The following is a 21,186-nucleotide window of genomic DNA, read 5'->3' on the forward strand; positions in this document are numbered from 1 at the left end:
GTGAACTGTCTTTGTAAGGACCGCGCTGGGAGTTCCGTCGATATCTGACTTAAAGTAAAGGTTCCATGTAACACTACATTTAGAATGAAATTTTGTCGACTGTAAGGCAGACAGAGAGTCACCACTTTGCCCAGTTTCCCTCACAGTACCTGGGTGGTCTCCCCTCCAAGTACTGACCAGACCTGAGCCTGCTTAGCTTCTGAGATCAGATAATCTCTGGTGTATTCAGGCTATTTGGCCTCTGGAGGGTCATCCATCAAACTAGATTAGGAGAAGGCCACTTATTTCTTTCTGGCATTCTTCTTGGTCTTGTTTACTGATAAACGCATTTTATTTTGTACTATCGGCCAACCAACTGTGAATACCTTTCTGCCACTTTTCCCATCTTCATGGTGTCTTAATTATACTGGTGTTGGTGTGTGTTACGTAACTGAGAAGTTGCAGCAAGTTAGACTTTCGTTGGGTTTGTGCATTTGGCACATTCTCCGTCACTTACTGACTGGATGCCTGGGAGTTCTAGAAGAGATATACTCCTCGGGTTTAATCCTGGGTCCTGTCCATCTTGGCTTTGTACGCCCTTGCCTGACGAAGGGCCCAGGCCCCAAAATGTTTGCTGTCCTTCCTATGAACGCTGGGTGACCTGCTGAGTTTATCCAGCACATTTCAGCTGAATGGCCTCCTGCTCCATTGTCAGGCTTGTGGGCTCAAGCCCTGCTCAGAAGATTCAGTGGAAAAGGAAGTTCTGTGCCTGTTGATGGGGGTGGGGGGGGGGGGGTGCTTCACTGTCTGAGAAGGTCACCAAGATCACCTCCTAAGGTCTCAAGTCAATATCAAACTGCCAATGTGGGACATTTTGAGGGTAATGGAACCATCCTCAGTGACCTGACCTATGTTGAACCCTCATTCATTGTCAATAAATCAGCTTGTTAAATTGCTGTGTATGGGAGCTTAATGAGTATTAATGAGTATTTTAAGTGTCATTTGGGGCTTCCTCGAGACTGATCATGTACATTCCACTTTTCAAAAAGTTTCACAAATTTTTATCCCCAAAGCTTCATAAAAGTACTGTGCAATTACTGCATCTTTGTTGAAATGTTGCTTGCGCAATGCCTCAAGGTGTCTCCTCTCACACATAAATGGTAGAAAATTCAGCAGGTCCCGCAGCGTCCGTAGAAGGTAGATGTGCAACCAGTGTTTCAGTCTGAGCCCTTCATCAATACTTGAAATGTTGGTTATGCAGCACAGTGCAGGCCCCTGCCTCCCACACCCTCCACTTTAAACTCTTCCATTATCATCTCTGAAATTCCCCACCACTGATCCATGCACCAACCACTCTCTGGGTTTTTTAAAAAAACCTTCCTCCAATATCTCCCTTGAACTTTCCAACCCTTACCTTAAAGCCATGACCTCTTGTATTGAGCAGTGATGCCCTAGGAAGGAAGCCTTGGCTGTCCACTATATCATAATAATAAATAACATAACAATTACAGCACGGAAACAGGCCATTAGGCCCTTCTAGTCCGCACCGAACCAAACACCCCTTTCTAGTCCCACCTCCCTGCACAATGCCCATAACCCTCCATCTTCTTCTCATCCATATATCTGTCCAACCTTTTCTTAAATAATACAATTAACTCCGCCGCCACTATTTCTCCCGGAAGATCATTCCACACAGCTACCACTCTCTGAGTAAAGAAGTTCCCCCTCATGTTACCTCTAAACCTCTGCCCCTTAATTCTTAACTCATGTTCTCTTGTTTTAAACTTTCCTCCTCTTAACGGAAATAGTCTATCCACATCCATTCTGTCCATCCCTTTCATAATCTTAAATACTTCTATCAAATCCCCTCTCAACCTTCTACGCTCCAAAGAATAAAGACCCAATCTGTCCAATCTCTCCCCATACTCCAGATGCTTAAACCCAGGCAACATTCTGGTAAACCTTCTCTGCACTCTCTCCACTCTGTTTATCGCCTTCCTATAATTAGGCGACCAGAACTGCACACAGAACTCCAAATTAGGCCGCACCAACGTCTTATACAATCTCAACATCACCTCCCAACTCCTATATTCCATGCAATGATTGATAAAGGCCAGCATACTAAAAGCCTTCTTCACCACCCTATTCACGTGAGTTTCTACCTTCAGGGAACGATGTACCGTTACTCCTAAATCTTTCTGCTCTTCTGTATTCCTCAATGCTCTCCCATTTACCACATATGTCCTATTCTGATTCTTCTTACCAAAATGAAGCACCTCACACTTATCAGCATTAAATTTCATTTGCCATTTTTCAGCCCACTTTTCTAAGCAGCCCAAATCCCTCTGCAATCCTTGAAAACCTTCTTCATTATCCACTATTCCACCTATCTTAGTATCGTCTGCATATTTACTAATCCAATTCACCACCCCATCATCTAGATCATTAATGTATATAACGAACAACAATGGGCCCAATACAGATCCTTGAGGCACACCACTGGTCACCGGCCTCCAACCTGACAGACAATTATCCACTACCACTCTCTGGCCTCTCCCTTTCAGCCAATGTTCAATCCATTTGACTATCTTAAAATTTATACCTAAAGACTGCACCTTCCTAACCAACCTTCCATGTGGTACCTTATCGAAGGCCTTACTGAAGTCCATATAGACAACATCCACTGCGCTACCCTCATCCACATTCCTAGTCACCTCTTCAAAAAATTCAATCAGATTGGTCAAACATGACCTTCCTCCCACAAATCCATGTTGAATGCTCCTGATCAGACCCTGTCTATCCAGATGTTTATAAGTACTATCTCTAAGAATTTTCTCCATTAATTTACCTACCACAGACGTCAAACTTACAGGCCGATAGTTGCCAGGCTTCCTCCTTGAACCCTTTTTAAATAACGGAACCACATGCGCAATGCGCCAATCCTCCGGCACTATCCCCATATCTAATGACATTTGAAAAATTACCGTCAGAGCCTCTGCTATTTCCTCCTTCACTTTTCTCAATGTCCTGGGGAAGATCCCGTCTGGTCCCGGAGACTTATCCACCTTTATATTCTTCAAAAGCCTTAAAACTACACCTTTTGTAATCTCTATATTCCCCATATTTACCCAATTTGCTTTTTTTATCCCACATCTCCCAATATCCTTCTCCTTAGTGAATACCGAAGAAAAGAAACTGTTCAATATCTCCCCCATCTCTCTAGATTCCACACACAGTTTTCCACTCTGATTTTCTAAGGGACCAATTTTGTCTCTAGCTTTAACATATTTGTAGAACTCTTTTGGATTAGTTTTCACCCTGCTTGCCATAGTTTTCTCGTACCTTCTTTTAGCTTTCCTAATTCCTCTCTTAAGATTCCTCTTACATTCAATGTATCTTTCAAACATCTCCTTAACTCCATGCTTCTTATATCTAATGTACGCCTCCCTTTTTCTTCGAACCAAGTTTCCAATATTCCTTGAAAACCACGGCTCTCTCCAACCTTTTGCCCCTCCTTTTAACCTAACAGGAACATAAAGCTTCTCAAAATCTGATCTTTAAAAGACTTCCATCTCTCTACTACATCCTGCCCATAAAACAAATTGTCCCAATGCACACCCTGCAAGTCCTTTCGCATCTCCTCAAATCTAGCTTTTCCCCAATCAAAAACCTCAATCCTGGGCCCTGATTTCTCTCTTTCCATAATCTCTTCCTCTTAATATCTTGTATGCCTCTATCATGTCTCCTCTCATCCTCCTCCTCTCCAAAGAGTAAAGCCCTAGCTCTCAGTCTCTGCTCATAATGCATACTCTCTAAACCAGGTAGCATCCTGGTCAATCTCCTCTGTATCCCTTCCAGTGCTTCCAAGTCTTTCCTGTAATGAGGCAACCAGAACTGGACATAGTGTGGTCCAATCAGAGTTTCATAAAGCTGCATCATTACCTTGTGGTTCTTAAACTCAATCCCACGATTATGAAAGCTAATGCCCCAAAAGCTTTCAGGAATCTGTGGACATGGACCCCCAGATCCTTCTGCTCTTCCACACGACCAAGAATCCTGCCCTTAACTTTGTACTCTGCCTTGGAGTTTGTCCTTCCAAAGTGCACCACCTCACTTCTTGGGCCAGCTCTGCTTCCAATCAATGTCCCTCTACACTATCCACGACACCACCAATCTTTGTATCGACTGCAGACTTGCCACCCACCGTTCCACCCCTTCCAAGTCATTAATAAAATTCACAAAAAGCAGAATTAGACACCACATCTTTGCCTCCTGTGGACACAATGGGACCTGCTGAGATTCTCCAGTAATTTTGTGCATTGACTCCATAGATGCCTGCAGACTTTTTCGTTCATTCTCCTCTTACAAGAGTGACGACTTGGAAGTGGATGGTAAAGAGCTTTAGACATGGAAGGTGCCATATAAATTCAAATCTGCCTTGCTGTCATGCAGTATTTTCCAATTATGTTTGATATTTTAAAAGCTGAGCCTCTTGGCTTTGTAGGGAGAATTATCCCACGTCCCCATCAGTGATTGCAGGCAAAACCTTCAAATCCATGGATCAATGATTCAGTATAGCTCTTATTTAAATACTTTCTACCAAATTATTTGTAGAAACTAATACTTCCATTGAGGCCAATTTGGAGGTTAAAATCTAAAATTCCATGATTTTAATTTTAAATCATTTTTTTAAAAATCAAGAATTATTCATTTGCTTTAAGATTGGTATCTGAAATGTGCGTTGTCATGTTGAGTCAATTATTGGTGGAGTCTCTGGGAACCAGTGCCCTTTTTTAAAGCCAGACTTTTTTTTAAAAAAGGTATTTTTGGTTTGGAGGAATGTGGGGTGACTTCATTGTGTTGAATCGTCGTCTTTTCTACAGGTTGGAGAGTCCAGAATCCATTTCTGCAACAGAATTTGAGGGACCGAGATTAGCCCAATACTATCCCCCAGTAAAAGCAGAGTTTCTTTCTTTTTAAAAAAAACTTGAATAGTTTCTCGGTAAAGTTCACTCAACTCTATTCTAAGATGCATCATTTCCCCCCCCAAGAACAAGAATTGGATTTTTATACACAGCTCAAACCTGCTGAAATTGGGTCACTACTGTGGCTCTTTGGTGAATCCAAAAGATGAAGACTCCTCTGACACCACAGTCATCCCTCAACCTAGATGTGCTGATGTAGATTTTTGAGGTTGTGCTTCTGATGTGAGAATGACCTTTTCTTTTGCAGGGGAGTGGTGTGAAAGAAATAGTAAACCAGACCCAAATTACCTTCTCTAGTGGTAACCATTAGTTTAAGCTGCAGTCTGCAATGGGCAATCATTCCCTTGAAAAGTAGACACTGCCAAAACTTGTGAACCACATGTGGTTAAACTATCAATTCCGATTCTGCCTATCCTGGCAGATTGATCATCACATCTGTCCTGCTTGTCTTGACTGGATGAACCCTTGACGTATGCAGCAGAGAGCTCACCACAATTGAGTTCTACACCAGAGGTTCTCCACCTTTTTCCACCCATATCCCACCTTAAGCAATCCCTTACTAATCACAGAGCACCCACGGCATAGGGATTACTTAAAGTGGTATGTGAGCTGAAAGGAAAAGGTTGAGAACCACTGATCTGCACTAACCACCGAGTGTGGCCTTTACTGCACACTATGCACGTGTAACCCAATGTAGCGTGTAGCTAGCTCAGCTTAGCGCGATAAATTATTCGGAAGGTTTGGCCACCCTTGCTGAAAACAAAAGTGCCCATTTTTCCACTTTTGGTAAAGCTAAGCCAGCTTAGCATCCATTTGGGAATTATGGTTTGGTTATTGGCGCAAAGGTCACAAGGACAATTAAAGTATTTTGTCCGTAATGATGGAAGTGGTTTCAGGAGGCCTTGAGTTTAAAATGTGCATAAAGTTGCAACGTGGCATCTTAAGATTTTTTTGTTGTTGTGGCTTCACTTGGGTGTAGTTAAGTCGATAATTATTTTCTTTCCTCAGATGCAGTTAACTGACCTTGAAAGCCTAGCTCGTAATAAGGACACAGTTTTACTTGAGGTCTGTATTGAATTAAGTTTCTTGTTGCCTCCATTCTGCAAAGTATGTTGCGCAAAACTTTGTCCTGCTCCTACACAATTTATTCCATATGTTTTAAGAACTTGGTAATAGTGTGAATCATGCTAATGCTGTTAGTGAAACAGGCAGGAACATCAGAAATGGGAGCAAGTTGGCCATCTGGCCCGTTGAATAGTGGAGAAGGTTCAATAGATCATTGACTGACTGAGCTCCACTTCCCCGCCTTTCCCCTATAAACCCTTAAATTCCCCATCTGCGCAAAAGTCTATCTGACTATGTAAATATATTTAATGAGGCAGCCTCTACTGCTTCCTTGGGCAGAGAATTCTACAGATTCGCTACTCTCAGGGAGAGGCAGTTCTTCCTCATCTCTGTCCAAAATCTACTACCCTGGACCTTATGGCTATGTTCCCTAGTTCTCGTCTTGCTGACCAGAGTAAGCCACCTGTGGCATGTCGAATGACTCAAAGACTTGTTGACTCAAACCAAGGCTTTTATTAGCAAAAGACTGGAGCGTAGTACATCGACGTCAACCATCCAGACTGACCTGGGTCTGGTTAGGAGCTGCCCTTTATGACCTGCCAGTAGGCGTGGCTATGGTTCTCAGCCAATCACTACTACTCTATGTAAATATATACATTGGTGATAGTATCCTGTACTATTATACCACCTTCCTGTCTCTTTTGTTTTCTATAAACTTGTGATGCACTGTAGTGGCAGTGGGCAGACAAGAGTCAGAAGACTAAACATCAGGCTTTATTCTACTTAAAGTCTCCACTGCAGTTAGCTGCAACTCCGTGTGGCCGGATGTGGCTTATTATAATTGACAGCCGGCCAGGTGTGGTCTGTCCTCCGGTGATATTCCTGCAGGTACAGAGGTCACCCCCCACCGCAGGCTACTGGTCTATCACCACAAAAATCCCCCCTCATTCTTCTGAATTCCAGAGAATACAGACCGAGGCGGCTCCTCGCAGGCCAACTGCTCATTTCCAGGATCAGCCTGGTGAAGTGTGAGAGCTTAGTTGCCAGATCCAAGGATTAACACTGTTGGGTTTCACTCCAACACTGCGCCAAAGCCAACAGGCGTTCCTTACAGACACATTGCACGTTCTTTCACCTCTCAGCGCGTAGACCAACAGGTGCTAACTTCGCAGCCAGCACTGAAGGATCCTCACCCCCCCAGGTCATGATGTTATTTGCTCTATTTTACTGTTCCCCCTCTGATCACCAGATTCATAAGCTGGCCAGTTCAAAGGGGCAGCAAAGCAGAATTGTGCAAGCGATCGGGAAAACGTGTGGATTCATCGACACCAGCCCCCTTTTGTCATCAGCTGCCTTTGCACTTTCGGAATGCTGTTGGGCTGTTTGCATGCTCCTGGATTTTTGCTCCTACTTCAACCTTCTGACATTTCCCGCTCTTTTGCTGATTTCCTTCGGGGAACAGGGTGACTTTATTGAGCTTGCCAGACAATTGCTTCCTAGTTGAAGGAAATGTAGCCAGGTACTAGAATGAACAGCAAGCTGGCGACTAATTAGAGGTTCTCAATGGCAGAAGGAGGGAAGTGATATACCTGCTGTTTTATTGTAATCTGGGATCTAAAGTAAAGCTTGCATACTATACAAACAAACTGGGAGGCAAAGGAAGCAGGATTTAAAATGCAGGAAAGCATTAATAAGCTTGTAAAATAGATACTCAAGTGGCAAAAGATTCCGGTATAGATGTGGGGAGTTTTATATGAAGGTATTATTCTACTTTTTTTTTTAATTAGGCCTTTGTCAATTTTGCACTAAGGATAATGTACAAATTGTTAAAATTTAAGTAGAATACTGCAGTATGTCTCCGAAGAATTGAACCAGATGTTACTGTTAAATTTCAAAAATCTTTGAACAGTGCTTAGGAGTACTGGATGAGGTTTTGGACCCAAATCCAGAACCATATGAAAAAGATTTTTTTAAATCAAATCAACATTTTATTGTCCACAAAATTTGTTTTCCTTTGGTTGACCTACAAAGAGGTGACACTGGTCCAGTGTCCCCACCAAGAAGAGAAAGTGAAGCAAAAGAGTGTCCCTTGAGAGGCACAGTGTCTATGGATCCCACCCTCTCCTCCGATCCTGCCTCCTCCTGTACCTCTCTAACCTGCAGAGCCACACGGGCTCCTGTTTAGTCCACCGGTGGACCGAGCTCCAGGTGTCCTAATTGCCCTCTTTGTCTCCCTGGGGCCCAACCCCTAATACGATCAGGAAGCTGTTAGTGCCCGATGCCCTTCAGGAGCCCTGCTCACTGTTGGTACCCTAATAGATCCTAGTCCTGATGCCTGGTTTCCAGCAGCCCAATGTGGGTCTTCAGCTGCTGAACCCCTCCCTGGTCCACTATTGTGGTCTCCTACTGTGAAAGTCAGCCCGCGCTGTAATAAAACAAACAGCAGAACTAATTAAGCGTACAGCAGTGTCTTTATTTAGCTTTGATTACACTAGTGGGAGAGGGGTGATGAAAGAAAGAGTTCAGTAACTTGTTCTCTATACTGGGCCTCACTCAAAGCATCAGAGTGTTCATCACACTTTTATAAGCCTTTGGACAGGGGTCTGTGTCAGACCCTATAAGTTTCACGCAGCTGGCAATTTTGCATTTTCAATAACATGTTCCTCTGCAGACGGCTTGGCCTTGCTCTTGGTTTATTTACTTTTGTCGTGTTAGAAGGCCACTAGATTGCAAAGCAACTGCATTCTCAGATCAACTCTTTAGCCCTTTATTAAACATATTCAATAAACGTATTCTTTCACACTACCCTTTGGGGTCTTCTCCAGGCTTTGCATTTAAGGGAACTTGTTGAAATGTCAGAAAATAAGACGAGGAATCGAAGTAACACCAGGTCCATTTGCTGTATTATGCATGAAGTCTAGGTAATATGGTACCTTTGCACCACTTTCTTACACCAGTCCCACATCCCTCGAGGTCATCCTGCCCTTTTTGCGCACTGCACTGTACCCCAGCCTGTGCAGATTTTCTTGTTTGCCCACGTCCCTTCATTCCCTTTAATCATGAGGTTCCCAGCCACTGTGACATGGTGTTTACTTGCATTTTGGGCATCCCAGGTCACAGGCATTTGTAGCCTGAGATCTCCCTGGCATTGCATTGGCAATGTCCCCTCTAGCAACCTTGTAAATGGAATTCGCAGACTGGGAGTGTCGGATTCTATGGTATTTGGGAGGTATTGAAATCGCTTATTTCCACTTATTAAATACATCAGTGAGGGTTTCAACAGCAGGCCGGGTGATCCTGGAATGTAATCCTGCGACTGCACATGACCTTGGCGCAAGACTTGAAATAGAACACTACGGCACAGAAACAGGCCTCTTTGGCCCTTCTAGTCTGTGCCAAAACATGTTTTTTCCCACTGCCCTGCACCCAGCCCATAGACCTCCATTACCTCTACCATCCAAATTCTTCTTAAATGCTAAAATTGAGGCCGCACTCACCACTTCAGCTGGCAGCTCGCTCCACACTCCCACCATTCTCTATTTCCCTTTTCATCCTTAACCTGTGTCCTCTGTAACTCGGTGGAAAAAGCCTACCTGTATTTACTCTGTCTATCTTCCCCCCCCCCCCCCCCCCCCATGACTTTTAAACACCTCTATCAAATCTCCCCTCATTCTTCTGCGCTCTGGGGAATAAAGTCATTCTTCTGCACTCTGGGGAATAAAGTCCTAACCTGTTTAACCCTTCCCTGTAACTCAGTTCCTGAAGTCCAGGCATTGTCCTAGTAAATCAGTTTAATGTCATTTCCACAGCCCCGAGAAAGGATCTAGTGTTCTGCACTCTGCTTGTGACAACACACAGATACAAGCGAGGCCCACTGTTCTGTGAGTTCTTCCCAGATGGCTTGCTGTCCTAGTTTGACCAGAAGTTACCCCCCCCCCCCTCCCCGTGTGCTCTACTCTGGACCACCCTTTGCCTTTGCAGGGATCGCAATCCCACAGGGGACTTCCCCTCCCCCACCTGTTACAATAAGTAAGATCCATTGCGAGCAATTCATTTAAACCCTTCACAAAATAAAAATGCCTGTCCCCCTGCTGCTGTTGGCCATTGCCTTATTGGAGCTATAATGGATACAGTTTATCACAAGTGTTCTTGTTTGAAGAGAGGAAATGCTAAAGTTGATTTGGATAGTTGGTGTGTGTGGTGTGAAATGTAGTCTTATCTCAGCCCTGACAGACTTCCTTTGGCTGCTAAACTTTGTCCTTATCTCCACCCATTTCCTCTTTGACTGAGAGGCAATGCTGCTAATAAAGTGATGAGGTCCTCTGGGGGTCTCAGGCAAGGGGATGTCGTTATTGCACTGATCATACAGCAAGCTCCAAAAGCAGCAATTAAAAAGTGTTTTGGCCATTATCTGTCCATTTGCAGTTTCCTGCCAACAGGAACAGGAGCTTAATACTTCATTGTTTGAATCTCGACTATGAAAAGGAGAGGTGTTGTTTAATTTGGCGTCGTGTTCAGTTCAGACATCGTGGGCCAAAGGGCCTGTTTCTGTGCTGAACTGTTCTGTGCTTCCTTGCATCTGCATTCAGTGAATAACACAGACAATATTGGTCACATTTCAAGTTTAAACTAAATGAACTGGAATGCGAAGGGCTAGTTAAAGGGTCCACCCTGTCTTCCCCATCTATCTCCCCTTCATCTTGCCCCATAGAGATGCAATCGGCATTAAATACATCAGTGAGGGTTTCAACAGCAGGGAAGCTGATCCAGGAATTAACTCCTCCGATTGTTCATGACCTTGGGTCATTTTGGCCCAATTAACCTACACCCCCAGTACGTTTAGAACAGTGGGTGGAAACCGGAGCCCCCAGGTTTCCCATGCAGACCCAGGGAGAGCGTACAAACTCCAGCGTGGGACCCTTCCCCCCCCCCCCACCGACCCAATTGCTGGCGCTGTAAAGGCGCAGTGCTAACCGCTACCCCAACCATGCCGCCCATGGCACATTTCCACACCAGTGAGAAAGGATCCAGTGTTCCACGCTCTGCTTGTGGCAGGACACTGATACAAACAAGGCTCATTGTTCCGTGGGTTCTTTCCAGTCGGCCTGCTGTTCTAGTTTAAGCAGGAGTTACCCCAGTGCACTCAGCTCTGGAGAGCCACTTACCTTGCAGGGATTGCAATCCAACTTGGGACCTCCCTTTCCCCACCTGTTGCAATAAGATTACAAAAAAAATTCAAATTTCTAACTATCAGTGCGTCTCTTCAGCTGGAATGCAAAGGGCCGGTAAAACTGTCCCCCTTCCCCATCTATCTCCCCTATATCTTGCCCAATAGAGATACAATCAGCATCAATCTATTTGGTCCTTTTTTTAAAAAGTGTCCTTCCTTTGCAGAGAGAGAACTACGTTAAGGAACTTAAACATTCTTTGGAGGAATATTCCATGATTGTAGAGGTAAGACCCTTCTTCTAAATATTTTTACACAAAAGCAAAAAAAAAAAAATTGCTGTTTGAATTCCAGTCTTGGATCCCACTAGGGTTTGCGGAATGAGAAGGCCAAGTTGAAAAGTCAACTCCTCTTCCAACAGGAGCTGGTGGCGTGAGTAGTGGTCCCCAACTCCCTCACCTAGACCTCCTTTTCTTTCTTTCCCCCCCCCCCCCCACCAAGGTCAGTAATCATCTCCTCTAATGCTCTCTCCATCCTTTGTTTTCTAGAGAGTGTATTAATGCATCGGCAATACCCCAAGATGGACTGGAGATATTCAGGGCCCAAAGTTCCTTGCAATTGGAGCTCTTAAATGCTCAGAATGCTTCCGAGGTAAGGAATCAGAGTACAAGAGTTTATTGTCATATCCACTGGGCCTCTTGCTTGCTTGGGCCACGCAGGTATGCAAGTGTCTTGCACATAAACAAAATGCTGGAACTAGTTAGGACGAAAAACAGCATCTCTGGGGTGTGACACAGTTCGGATTCTGATGAAAGGGAATCAACCTCCCACCTTGACCTTGCTTCTCCCTGCACAGGCACTGCCTGCTCTGTGTATTCCCAGCACTTTTCCCTTGAGTTCAGATTTTGATGCAGCTGATTTTTTTTACATCTTCCTTCTCTGAAGAAGCTGCGACTTCTGAAGGCCACTGGCAACGATGAAGTAGCTACTGTAGCGTGGCCAACCCAGGTTCAAATCTGCTACTGTCTGGAAGGAGTCACGTGTGCATTCTCGTCTGGACCACCGGGGTTTCCTCTGGGGCTCCATGTTCCGCAGATGTACAGGAGCCAGTTGGTTTATTGGTCACGTGGGCGGCTGAGCTTGTGGGCTGGAACTCTGGGGCCCCATGTTCCACAGATGTACAGGGGTAGTTGGTTTATTGGTCATGTGGGTGGCTTAGCTCGTGGGCTGGAACTCTGGGGCCCCATGTTCTGCAGATGTACAGGGCCAGTTGGTTTATTGGTCACATGGGCTGGAAATGACTGTGGCCATGCTGTATCTTTTTTTTTAAATCAAAATGTACATTAAAAAGAGAAAATGAATTTTTTAAATAGAGAGATAATGGTAAAACATGAAAGTCTGCAGACACTGTGATTGAAGTAAAAACAATGCTGGAGAAATGTGGCTGATCAGACAGTGTACTCTTTGGAATAAAGATACATAACTAACACTTAAGGCTTGAGTCCAGATATGTTTGTATTTAGAGGGCGAGTTGTTGCAGATCGAGGTGGTGGTGCGTAGAATTCAGCAGGAGAAGCGGAGAGAGCAGCAGTTAGTGCTATGTAGGAACCCGAGATCCCTGCGAGGCCTGGAACCAGAGCTGGAAACCATGAGGCACAAGATGGGGGCGGAGGCAGTTAGCAAGGAAGGCAATGTGGCTGAAATAATGTTCACAGTTACTACAGTGTGGGGGGGGGGGGGGGGTGGGGGGTGGGGTGGTGCTTTTATTGTGGTGTTGTAGCAGCCCATGAATAAAGTAACAAGGGGAGGTTCAAGAGCCTGTTGGCTTTTGGAAAATGTTCTTGAATCTGGAGATGCTGTGTCTCAGGCTTTTGTAACCTGCCTGAAGGAGGTGGTGAGAAGAGGTTGTGACCAGACCGATGGGGATGCTTTATAATGTTGGAGCGATGAGTTGGATGAGCCTTCAATTATGTTGCACTTGTCCCATATGTTTGCATGTTTAAAGGTGGAGGGAGACAAATCAGTAATGACCTCCCAGTCAACACCAGAAAGGAACTTCACTCGTATAGCGAGCTGCCTTAAGGTATGAAGGTGTCACTCAGGGTAGTTTGGGGTCACCTCAAAAAGGACCTTCAAATTATTCCAACGTTTGTCCGTGCATCCAAGTAATCATTCTGGTGACGACTCTCAGAGAGGAGAAATATCTCAGAATATCTGAAGTATCATTTGAGGATCCCCACACGTTACGGTAAATTCGACAGAGGAACTACCTTTTGGCTGAAGGAACTGGTTAATTTTGGTCTGCGACCTGTGAGTGTCACCAAGCTTTGAGCTTTACATGGCCTGGGCTTGTTATGCCAGATTTTTTCTAAGAAGAAAAACAGCTGCAGTTCAAGTAACAAATGACTGGGCAATGTTAATAATAGCCCTGAATTATCAAGTTAATTTTGTGCCAAATTGTCACAAGTTCAGTTTAATTCCATCAATATATTTGATACCACTTAATTTGCTATTCATTATGCAAACTTTTTAAATTAGCAGACCCATACCTTTACTAAATGCAGCAGGGTTGAGGTGTGATCTAATGCATTTTAAACCAACATGATATTTGCTGGTTGAACTCTTTCAGAAGCTCAAATGCAGGGAAATAAAGCTGAGCACAGTTGGCGTAGTGGTTAGCTCAACGCTTTTACAGCGCCGGCGATTGAGACCGTAGCTGGGTTCGAATCCCGCGCTGTCTGCAAGGAGTTTGTACGTTCTCCCTGTGTCTGTGTCCATTTTCTCCGGGAGTTCCAGTTTCCAAAACCGCACTGGGATGTAAATTGGGCGGCCCGGACTCGTAGGGCTGAATTGGCCATGTGTCTAAATTTAATTTAATACATCGTGAGTTGTTTAAGGATAAACATTTTGAAATGTGCTGCGCATATTGTCTTTTTAAGGAGAACTTTGCAGAATGGCAAATGGTCTCCCATTCCACCCTGGCAACCTTTGAGAAGATGCTGGATAAAGAAGTGTTGAATTTGCTCCAAGGCTCCGAGGGAAAGCAGACAGCTTTGCAATTCAAAGTGATCTCTACACAGATGGTAATCCTTTCACTTGACCAGTGCTCTACACCTTTCACTGCAAGTGCCAGGTGTGCATGTAGTAATCCCACCCCCTTCTTCTGCATGCTGTGTGTTCGATTTCCCCACCGCAACCTTTCAAACGTAATCATAAAGCTTCAATGCTTTCAACAGTAAAGCAAAGGAGTTTGTGTCCCACAGCACTTCTGCAACTTTGGGAGTTGCATCGAATCAAATATTGCCCAAAATTTACTCCACGGTTGAGTGATAGGCAAGCCATCGTGCCAGAAAGCAGTACTACTTTGAGCTGGGCCCTTCGGCCTATGTCGAATATCAGGCACTCATTTTTACACTAATTTTTGTCTCCCCGTCCTCCCATGAACGGTCCTCCACTCATCTACCCTCTAGGGGCAGTTGGCTATTTAACTCACCGGCCTCTTCCTTGCTTCCTCCCATCCTGCACCCATCTGTGAATTCAGTTCAAGGCATTGCATCGTTGCACCCCACTTCTAATTTTCATTGATTGTCCTGATCCCATGCAACGGGGTTGGGTAACAAACATGACTTTATGAATGCAGGATATTCTCCATGATTTCTCTTCTGGTTCTTTCTGGCTGTCTCTTGCCTCTGCTCCTCCAAGATCTACTTTTGGTCGCCCAGTGTCCCACTTAAGATTTTACTGCTTGCCCTTTTGTGCTTTGTGCTGGATGGCCATTATTGAAGTTTCCACAGCAGCGCAATTATCGGATGACTGATCAGTGCGTGGCCCAGGGGTCTTTTCAACCTGAGCTTTTTCCCAGAGCGATCACTGCACTTATGCTGCAGCCAAATAAATACTACCGGCTTCTCTTGTGAGCAGGTAAAGCTTCAGCTATCAAAAGAATTTTGGAGCCCTCAGCAATTGGTTTCTAAACATGCACGTGTCAAAATGATTGCAGGCAACACAGCTCTCTGAAGAAGTTGGTGTGCTGATGACGTGGTTGTGGAGAGTGGCTGAACTGGAAATTAACAGCAAGGATCTGAATGCATCCACGCTTGGGGCAAGTTGCAAATTCTTATAAGTAAAACAAGAAAATCTACAGATCCTATGCTTAAAATAAAAACATGCAAAGCCAGAGAAACTCAGCAAGTCCTTTATAGAACCACATAACAATTACAGTATGAAAACAGGCCATCTCGGCCCCTCTAGTCTGCACCGATTTAAGTGAACTCCACTAATCCCACCTACCTGCTCCCTGTCCATAACCCTCCAATCATCCAACCTTCTCTTAAATGACAAAATTGACCCTGCTGCAACCACCTCTTCCGGAAGGTTATTCTACCCAACCACCACTCTGTGTGAAAGAAGCTTCCTCTCATGTTACTCCTAAAATTTTTTCCCCTAACCCTTAACTTATGACCCCTCATTCCAACCTCACCAACCCTCAAGGGGAAGAGCCTATTCACATCTACTCTGCCTATCCCCTTCATAATTTTATATACCTCTATCAAATCCCCCCCTTAACCTTCTACGCTCCAATGAATGAATAAAGACCTAATCTACTCAATCTTTATTTGTATTCTAGATACTGCAATCCAGGCAACATTTTAGTAAATCTTCTCTGCATCCTCTCAACCTTATTTATATCCTTCTTGTAATTTGGGGACCAGAACTGCAGACAATATTCCAAACTTGGCCTCACCAATGCCTTGAACAGTCTCAACATCACCTCCCAGCTCCTATATTCTGTGCTTTGATTTATAAAGGCCATCATACATAAAGCCTTCTTCACCACCCTATCTACATGGGAATCCACCTTCAAAGAACGCTGAACCATTATTCCAAGATCTCTCTGTTCCTCTTCATTCCTCGATGCCCTCTTGTCCTATTTTGGTTATTCCTCCCAAAATGAAGCATTTCACACTTATCTACATTAAACTCCATCAGCCACCTTTCAGCCCACTCTTCTAAGCAGTCCAAATCCTCCTGCAGTTCCTGAAAACCCTCCTCACTATCCACAACTCCCCCTATTTTTGTACAGAGAGTACAAGGCGGGGAAAGGGGTAGTCACAAGGCAGGAGGTGATAGGTGACCACTCCTTTCCACCATCATCTCCCCCAAACTCTTTTGTTCCTGTACCTTGATGAAGGGCTCAAGCCTGAAACGTCGGTTATGTGTTTTTACCATTGCTATATAAAGGACGCTGCTTGACCCGCCTGAGTTTCTCCAGCTTTGTGTGTTTTTACAAATGGTTAGATCTGCTCAGACCGAACACTTTTAAATGAACCCAGTCTTTTGAAGTGATGTAGTGAATATGTGATTTGCAGTCCTTGTCACCCAATGAAGGAACGATGCCCTGAAGCTGGAAATATGTCACAAGAATGTTATAGGGACTGGAGGGTGAAGGGCTGGCTGGATGGGCTAGGGCATTTTCCCTGAGAGGTGACCTTCCTGAGGTGCAGGAAATCCTGAGGGGCATAGATGAGGTAGATAGAGGTGGTCTCTTTTCAAGTTCCAGTTAATTATCATATCTGTACATGTATAACAAAAAAAAAACTTCAAGGTTACAGATTCATCAATCTCGTAGCCTGCAAGCAGCTATTTCCCAGCCTGGCAGTCTTGATTTTGATCCTTCTGTACCTCCTTTCTGTTGACAGTGGGTCAAAGCTCCTGTGTAATAGTGGGTAGGAGTTGTCAATAATTCTTGAGCAACAGTGGAAGGGGAGACCCCAGTGATCTTTTCAGCTGTTTTGATAATCTTCTGTATTGACTTTCAATCTGATGCTTTTGGTCTGATGCCACACAATGATGCAGCCAGACAGGACATCCTCAATTGTGCCCCTGTAAAAGGTTGTCAAGTTGAGGGCCAGTAGCCTTGCGCACACCACCCCGCCCAACCTCTTTACGAAGCATAGAAGAGGAGTCTAAAGCTAAAGACATAGATTAGAGACAAAAGGTTGTGGACACAGCCCAGGACATCACAAGCATATCCTTCCCCATGATCGTGAACATCTAAAGTGAGCGCTATCGTCGGGAAGGCAGTAGCAGTCACCAAAGATCCTCACCACACACTCTGTTCTCGCTGCTGCCATCAGGAAAGAGAAATAGGCACCACAAGACTCGCACCCACCAGGTTCAGAAACAGCTGCTACTCCTCAGAACCCTCAACGACAAACTCAGACTTAGTTGTGCTCTTTATTGATTTTCTTTTGTTCTCCCTGTATTGTAGTCAGTTTGTTTACATTCATTATCTGTTTACAGTTCTCTTAATTGTTTACATGCTCACGCTGTGTACAGTTTATTTTTTGGAATACCAATTGGTGGTAATTCTGCCACGTCCACGGGAGAAAGGAATCTCGGGGTTGCATGTGATGTCACGTACATAGTCTGAAATCTTACGCAGAGAGAGGAGCGATTTAAGAGTCCAGAGGAGCAACCTTTCCACACAGGGTGCTAGGTTTATGGAACTAGCTGCCTAGGGAAGTGGTAGAGGCAGGTACAATTATGATGTTCAAAAGCCATTTGGTCAGATGTGGTCAGAAAGGGTTCAGAAAGATGTGGGCCAAATGCAGGTAAATGAGACGAGCTCAGGCAGCTTGGTAATGTGGACGAGTTAGGCTGAAGGACTTGTTTCCATGCCTCTCATTGATTTCTGGTAATAGCCCCTGTTCATTATCACTTGGCTCTTTGCACAGCACCTTTTGCTATATTTAAACGAGCCCCAATGTATGTTGGCAAATAAAAGTCCCAGTGCTTTCAGTCACCTCCAGCGGTTCCAAATGAAGCACATTTTGGGGGTTGGGGGGTTTCTTCCATGCTAACCATCACAAAGGTATGTTTGATGACTTGTTCTTCAAACATTTTGAGTGTGGCACTCACAGTGATGAACACTGGCTTCAGTTGGGTACAAGGAGACTACCTGTCAGACAGCGTGGGCGTCACAGTTTCACGCAGCAAACCAAAGTAAGTGAAATCTGGCCAACATTTCAGGCCTGAGCCCTTTGACAGGAATCAGGAAGAACTGGTCCACCTATGCTCAGCCCCAAAATGTTGATTATCTTTTGCTTACACTGCATGCCCTTGGGCTGCACGGTTGGCGTAGCGGTTGGCGCAGGGCCGAACCAGGGTTTGAAACTCGCTCTATCTGTAAGAAGTTTGTACGTTCTTCCCGTGTCTGCATGGGATTTTCCCCAGGGGCTCTGGTTTCCTCCCACCATTCAAAACATACCAGGCGGTTAGGTTAATTGGGTACAAGTTGGGTGATACCAACTTGTGGGCTGAAATGGCCTGTTACCATGCTGTATGTGTAAAGTTAAAGACCTGCTGATATTTTTCAGTTCACAGCACCAAATGGCAGAAATTTTGGCACTTTCTTAAATTGTTTGGCGACAGAAAGTGCTGGTTAAAGGGTTTTTGGTTGTTTTAGAAGGTTTTTAAGCTCTTTTTGGTTCTGTTAGCTCTTTTTTAAAAAATATCTGGTGCAAAATCTGGCAACGCCAGCATAAGTGGATTGAACTGAATCCTTCACTGAAATGATAATGCACAGTAAAACTGGGATGATCTAGTGAATTAGGGGCTTGTATTTTCTGGACCATTGAAAGAATGCAGATATTAGCAAGGATGTTGCCAGGACTTGAGGAAGGGACTTGCAGGGAAAGGTTGAACAAGTTGGGACTTTATTCCCTGGGCCGTCAAAGATTTGATAGAGGTGTACAAAATGATGAGAGCTTTAGAGAGGGTATTTTCCACTGAGGTTCGGTGAAGGTAGAACTAGAGGACATGGTTTAAGGGTGAGATGTTTTAAAGGAAATATTAGGGGGAGCCTCTTCATGCAGAGTGTGGAACGAGCTGCCAACTGGAGTGACGAATGTGGGCTCTATTTTGACGAAGCAAAAATTTGGATAGGAACATGGATGTGGGGGGTGGTGCATAGAGATGGGACTAGGCAGAATATTAGTTTGGCACAGACTAGATGGACAGAAGGACCCATTTCTGTGCTTATAGTTTCTATTTCCTCTTTGGCAAGATGGTAGAAGAGCATGGAGAATCTGCTTGCAATTGGCAGTCAACTTGGTACACGAGATGCTAAAGATACTCCATTTAGTACCCAAATACTTTTTTATCTCCGGTTTGGTTTGCATGTTAGAAATTTGCATTAGTTCTGCTAGCAGTGAACCTGGTTGTGTTGAAAGGAGCAGAAAAATAAACGAGCAGTCCTGGTTTTGACTTCTGACTTGCTTAATTTGTGGTCCCATTGTCCAGTCCCGCTGTTTGGTCCAATCCTATTCTGCCTGCACTCTGGACCCTCACTGTCATGAGCGAATGAGTATCATGAATCCTACAAATGAGTGCTTTGGCGGCACCAAACTGATTAGATTTAGCTGTTTGTTTGTCACAATGAAAAGTGATCATTCCAACACTAAATTCCAGTTAAAGTGGTTGAGTTGAACTGAGGCTGCAGACACTGGGGTCAAGTGCAATACATAAATAGTGTTCCTCCAGCATACTTGACCGTCTCACTCAACTTGACTCATCGAGTCTGTCCACACTTGTATTGCAGTTAAAATCATTATATTTGCTGGAAGTTGGAAATAGAGAATGCAGGAAACTCTCATCAGGCCAGGTAGCAGCTGTTGGAGAGGGAACACTTCAGATTCGAAGACCCTTTGTTGGAACTAATCCATCATTTTGACAGTTTCTTCCCAAATTCCACTTGTTGGGATGTGTCCACAGGGGTCGCCTGTGAGCTTGGAGCTGAGTGCAGTATATCACAGGTGTCTCATTTACAAGTGCATTTGGGTAAACTCGAACGTTGAATGTCCCTTGTTTGTGAGCTGTGTGTGGTTGCATCCTATTTTAAAAATGACTATAAATATAACTCTAAGCACTTCCTCGTCCACTTATGGTAAATTGAAAGCCTTTATAATAATTTTGTGTAGGTTTAGCATGGGCGAGAGCCAATTGCTTTGGGACTCCCCATGATGGGATGATTGATAACTTTTTTTTGACATATAGCACGATTACAAGCTCTTCTAGCTGCCCAAATACCCTAATTAACCTACGACCCCTGTATGTTTTTTTGGAAGGTGGGATCCAGGAGGAACTCTTGGGGAGAACTTCCAAAGTCTTAAAGGACGGTGCTGGATTCAATCTCTGGTCTGTTAGCTTTGCGCTAACCGTGCTGCCCTCTGTTTCTAAGGGGATTGGTCAAGAACCAAAAAACTAATGAAGAATGCTCTCCTGCATCTATTGAATTTTCCACCTCCAGGGGAGCTTGGAGCTTTTAAAATTAGACTTGAACCCCTGGTGCGATGTGTCCTACAAGACTGGGAAACCCATAGGTTTCTGGAGCGGTGGCTCCTCAAAGCTTTCACTTGGATAGCTGAAATTGTCAAGAGGTGAAATTATTTTGAGCCACTTGCCCCACCCACCCCAATCTCATTAGTTATCACCCCTCAGTCTTGAAGGTTTCTGAGCCAGAGCATCGATGATTTTTCTCCTGCTGAAACTGCTCAGCAGATCAGTCTTGCCCCAGATTCCAGCCTTTGGTCTCTCACGTGTCTTGATGGTGAAAGTGGCTTAAATGTCCGTCTTCTGTAAGTTGCTCAGAGTTTTGGCATCTGTCTGCGTCCAACAAAGATGATTGCCTGGCCCTCACATCACAATGAGTCAGGATCCCAGATGGAGATCGAGGACTTTGTTGGGTGGTGCCAGAACAACAATCTTGCTCTCAGCATCTCCAAGGATTGATTTTGGGAAGGAAAGGCTGAGGGACTATGCACTTCTCCATATTGATGGGACTGAGGTGGAGACTGTCCAAACCTTCGAGTTCTTGGGAGTGCCTATTCCAACAAACCTCCTTGAGCCAGTAAATCAAGGCAGCTGAAGAAAGCACACTGGCGCCTCTACTTTCATACGAGTCTGAGGAGATGTGGCATGTCGTCAGAT

At 44.5% G+C, this 21,186-nt stretch overlaps 1 protein-coding gene across 6 annotated transcripts in view; it reads left to right on the plus strand.

Moving 5' to 3' along the window:
• lrmp (lymphoid-restricted membrane protein) overlaps positions 1 to 21,186 on the plus strand; it is a 174,894-nt gene that overhangs the window by 36,298 nt on the left and 117,410 nt on the right. For all 6 annotated transcript variants that reach the window (XM_069908443.1, XM_069908444.1, XM_069908440.1 and 3 more), the window contains exons 11-15: positions 5,973 to 6,029; positions 11,424 to 11,483; positions 11,567 to 11,628; positions 11,745 to 11,847; positions 14,136 to 14,279. In XM_069908443.1, the coding sequence (XP_069764544.1) occupies positions 5,973 to 6,029; positions 11,424 to 11,483; positions 11,567 to 11,628; positions 11,745 to 11,847; positions 14,136 to 14,279 (426 nt within the window). The remainder of the gene's footprint in view (positions 1 to 5,972; positions 6,030 to 11,423; positions 11,484 to 11,566; positions 11,629 to 11,744; positions 11,848 to 14,135; positions 14,280 to 21,186) is intronic.

The sequence above is a fragment of the Narcine bancroftii genome, chromosome 13 (assembly GCF_036971445.1).
Source record: "Narcine bancroftii isolate sNarBan1 chromosome 13, sNarBan1.hap1, whole genome shotgun sequence".
In the NCBI taxonomy this organism is placed as follows: domain Eukaryota; kingdom Metazoa; phylum Chordata; class Chondrichthyes; order Torpediniformes; family Narcinidae; genus Narcine; species Narcine bancroftii.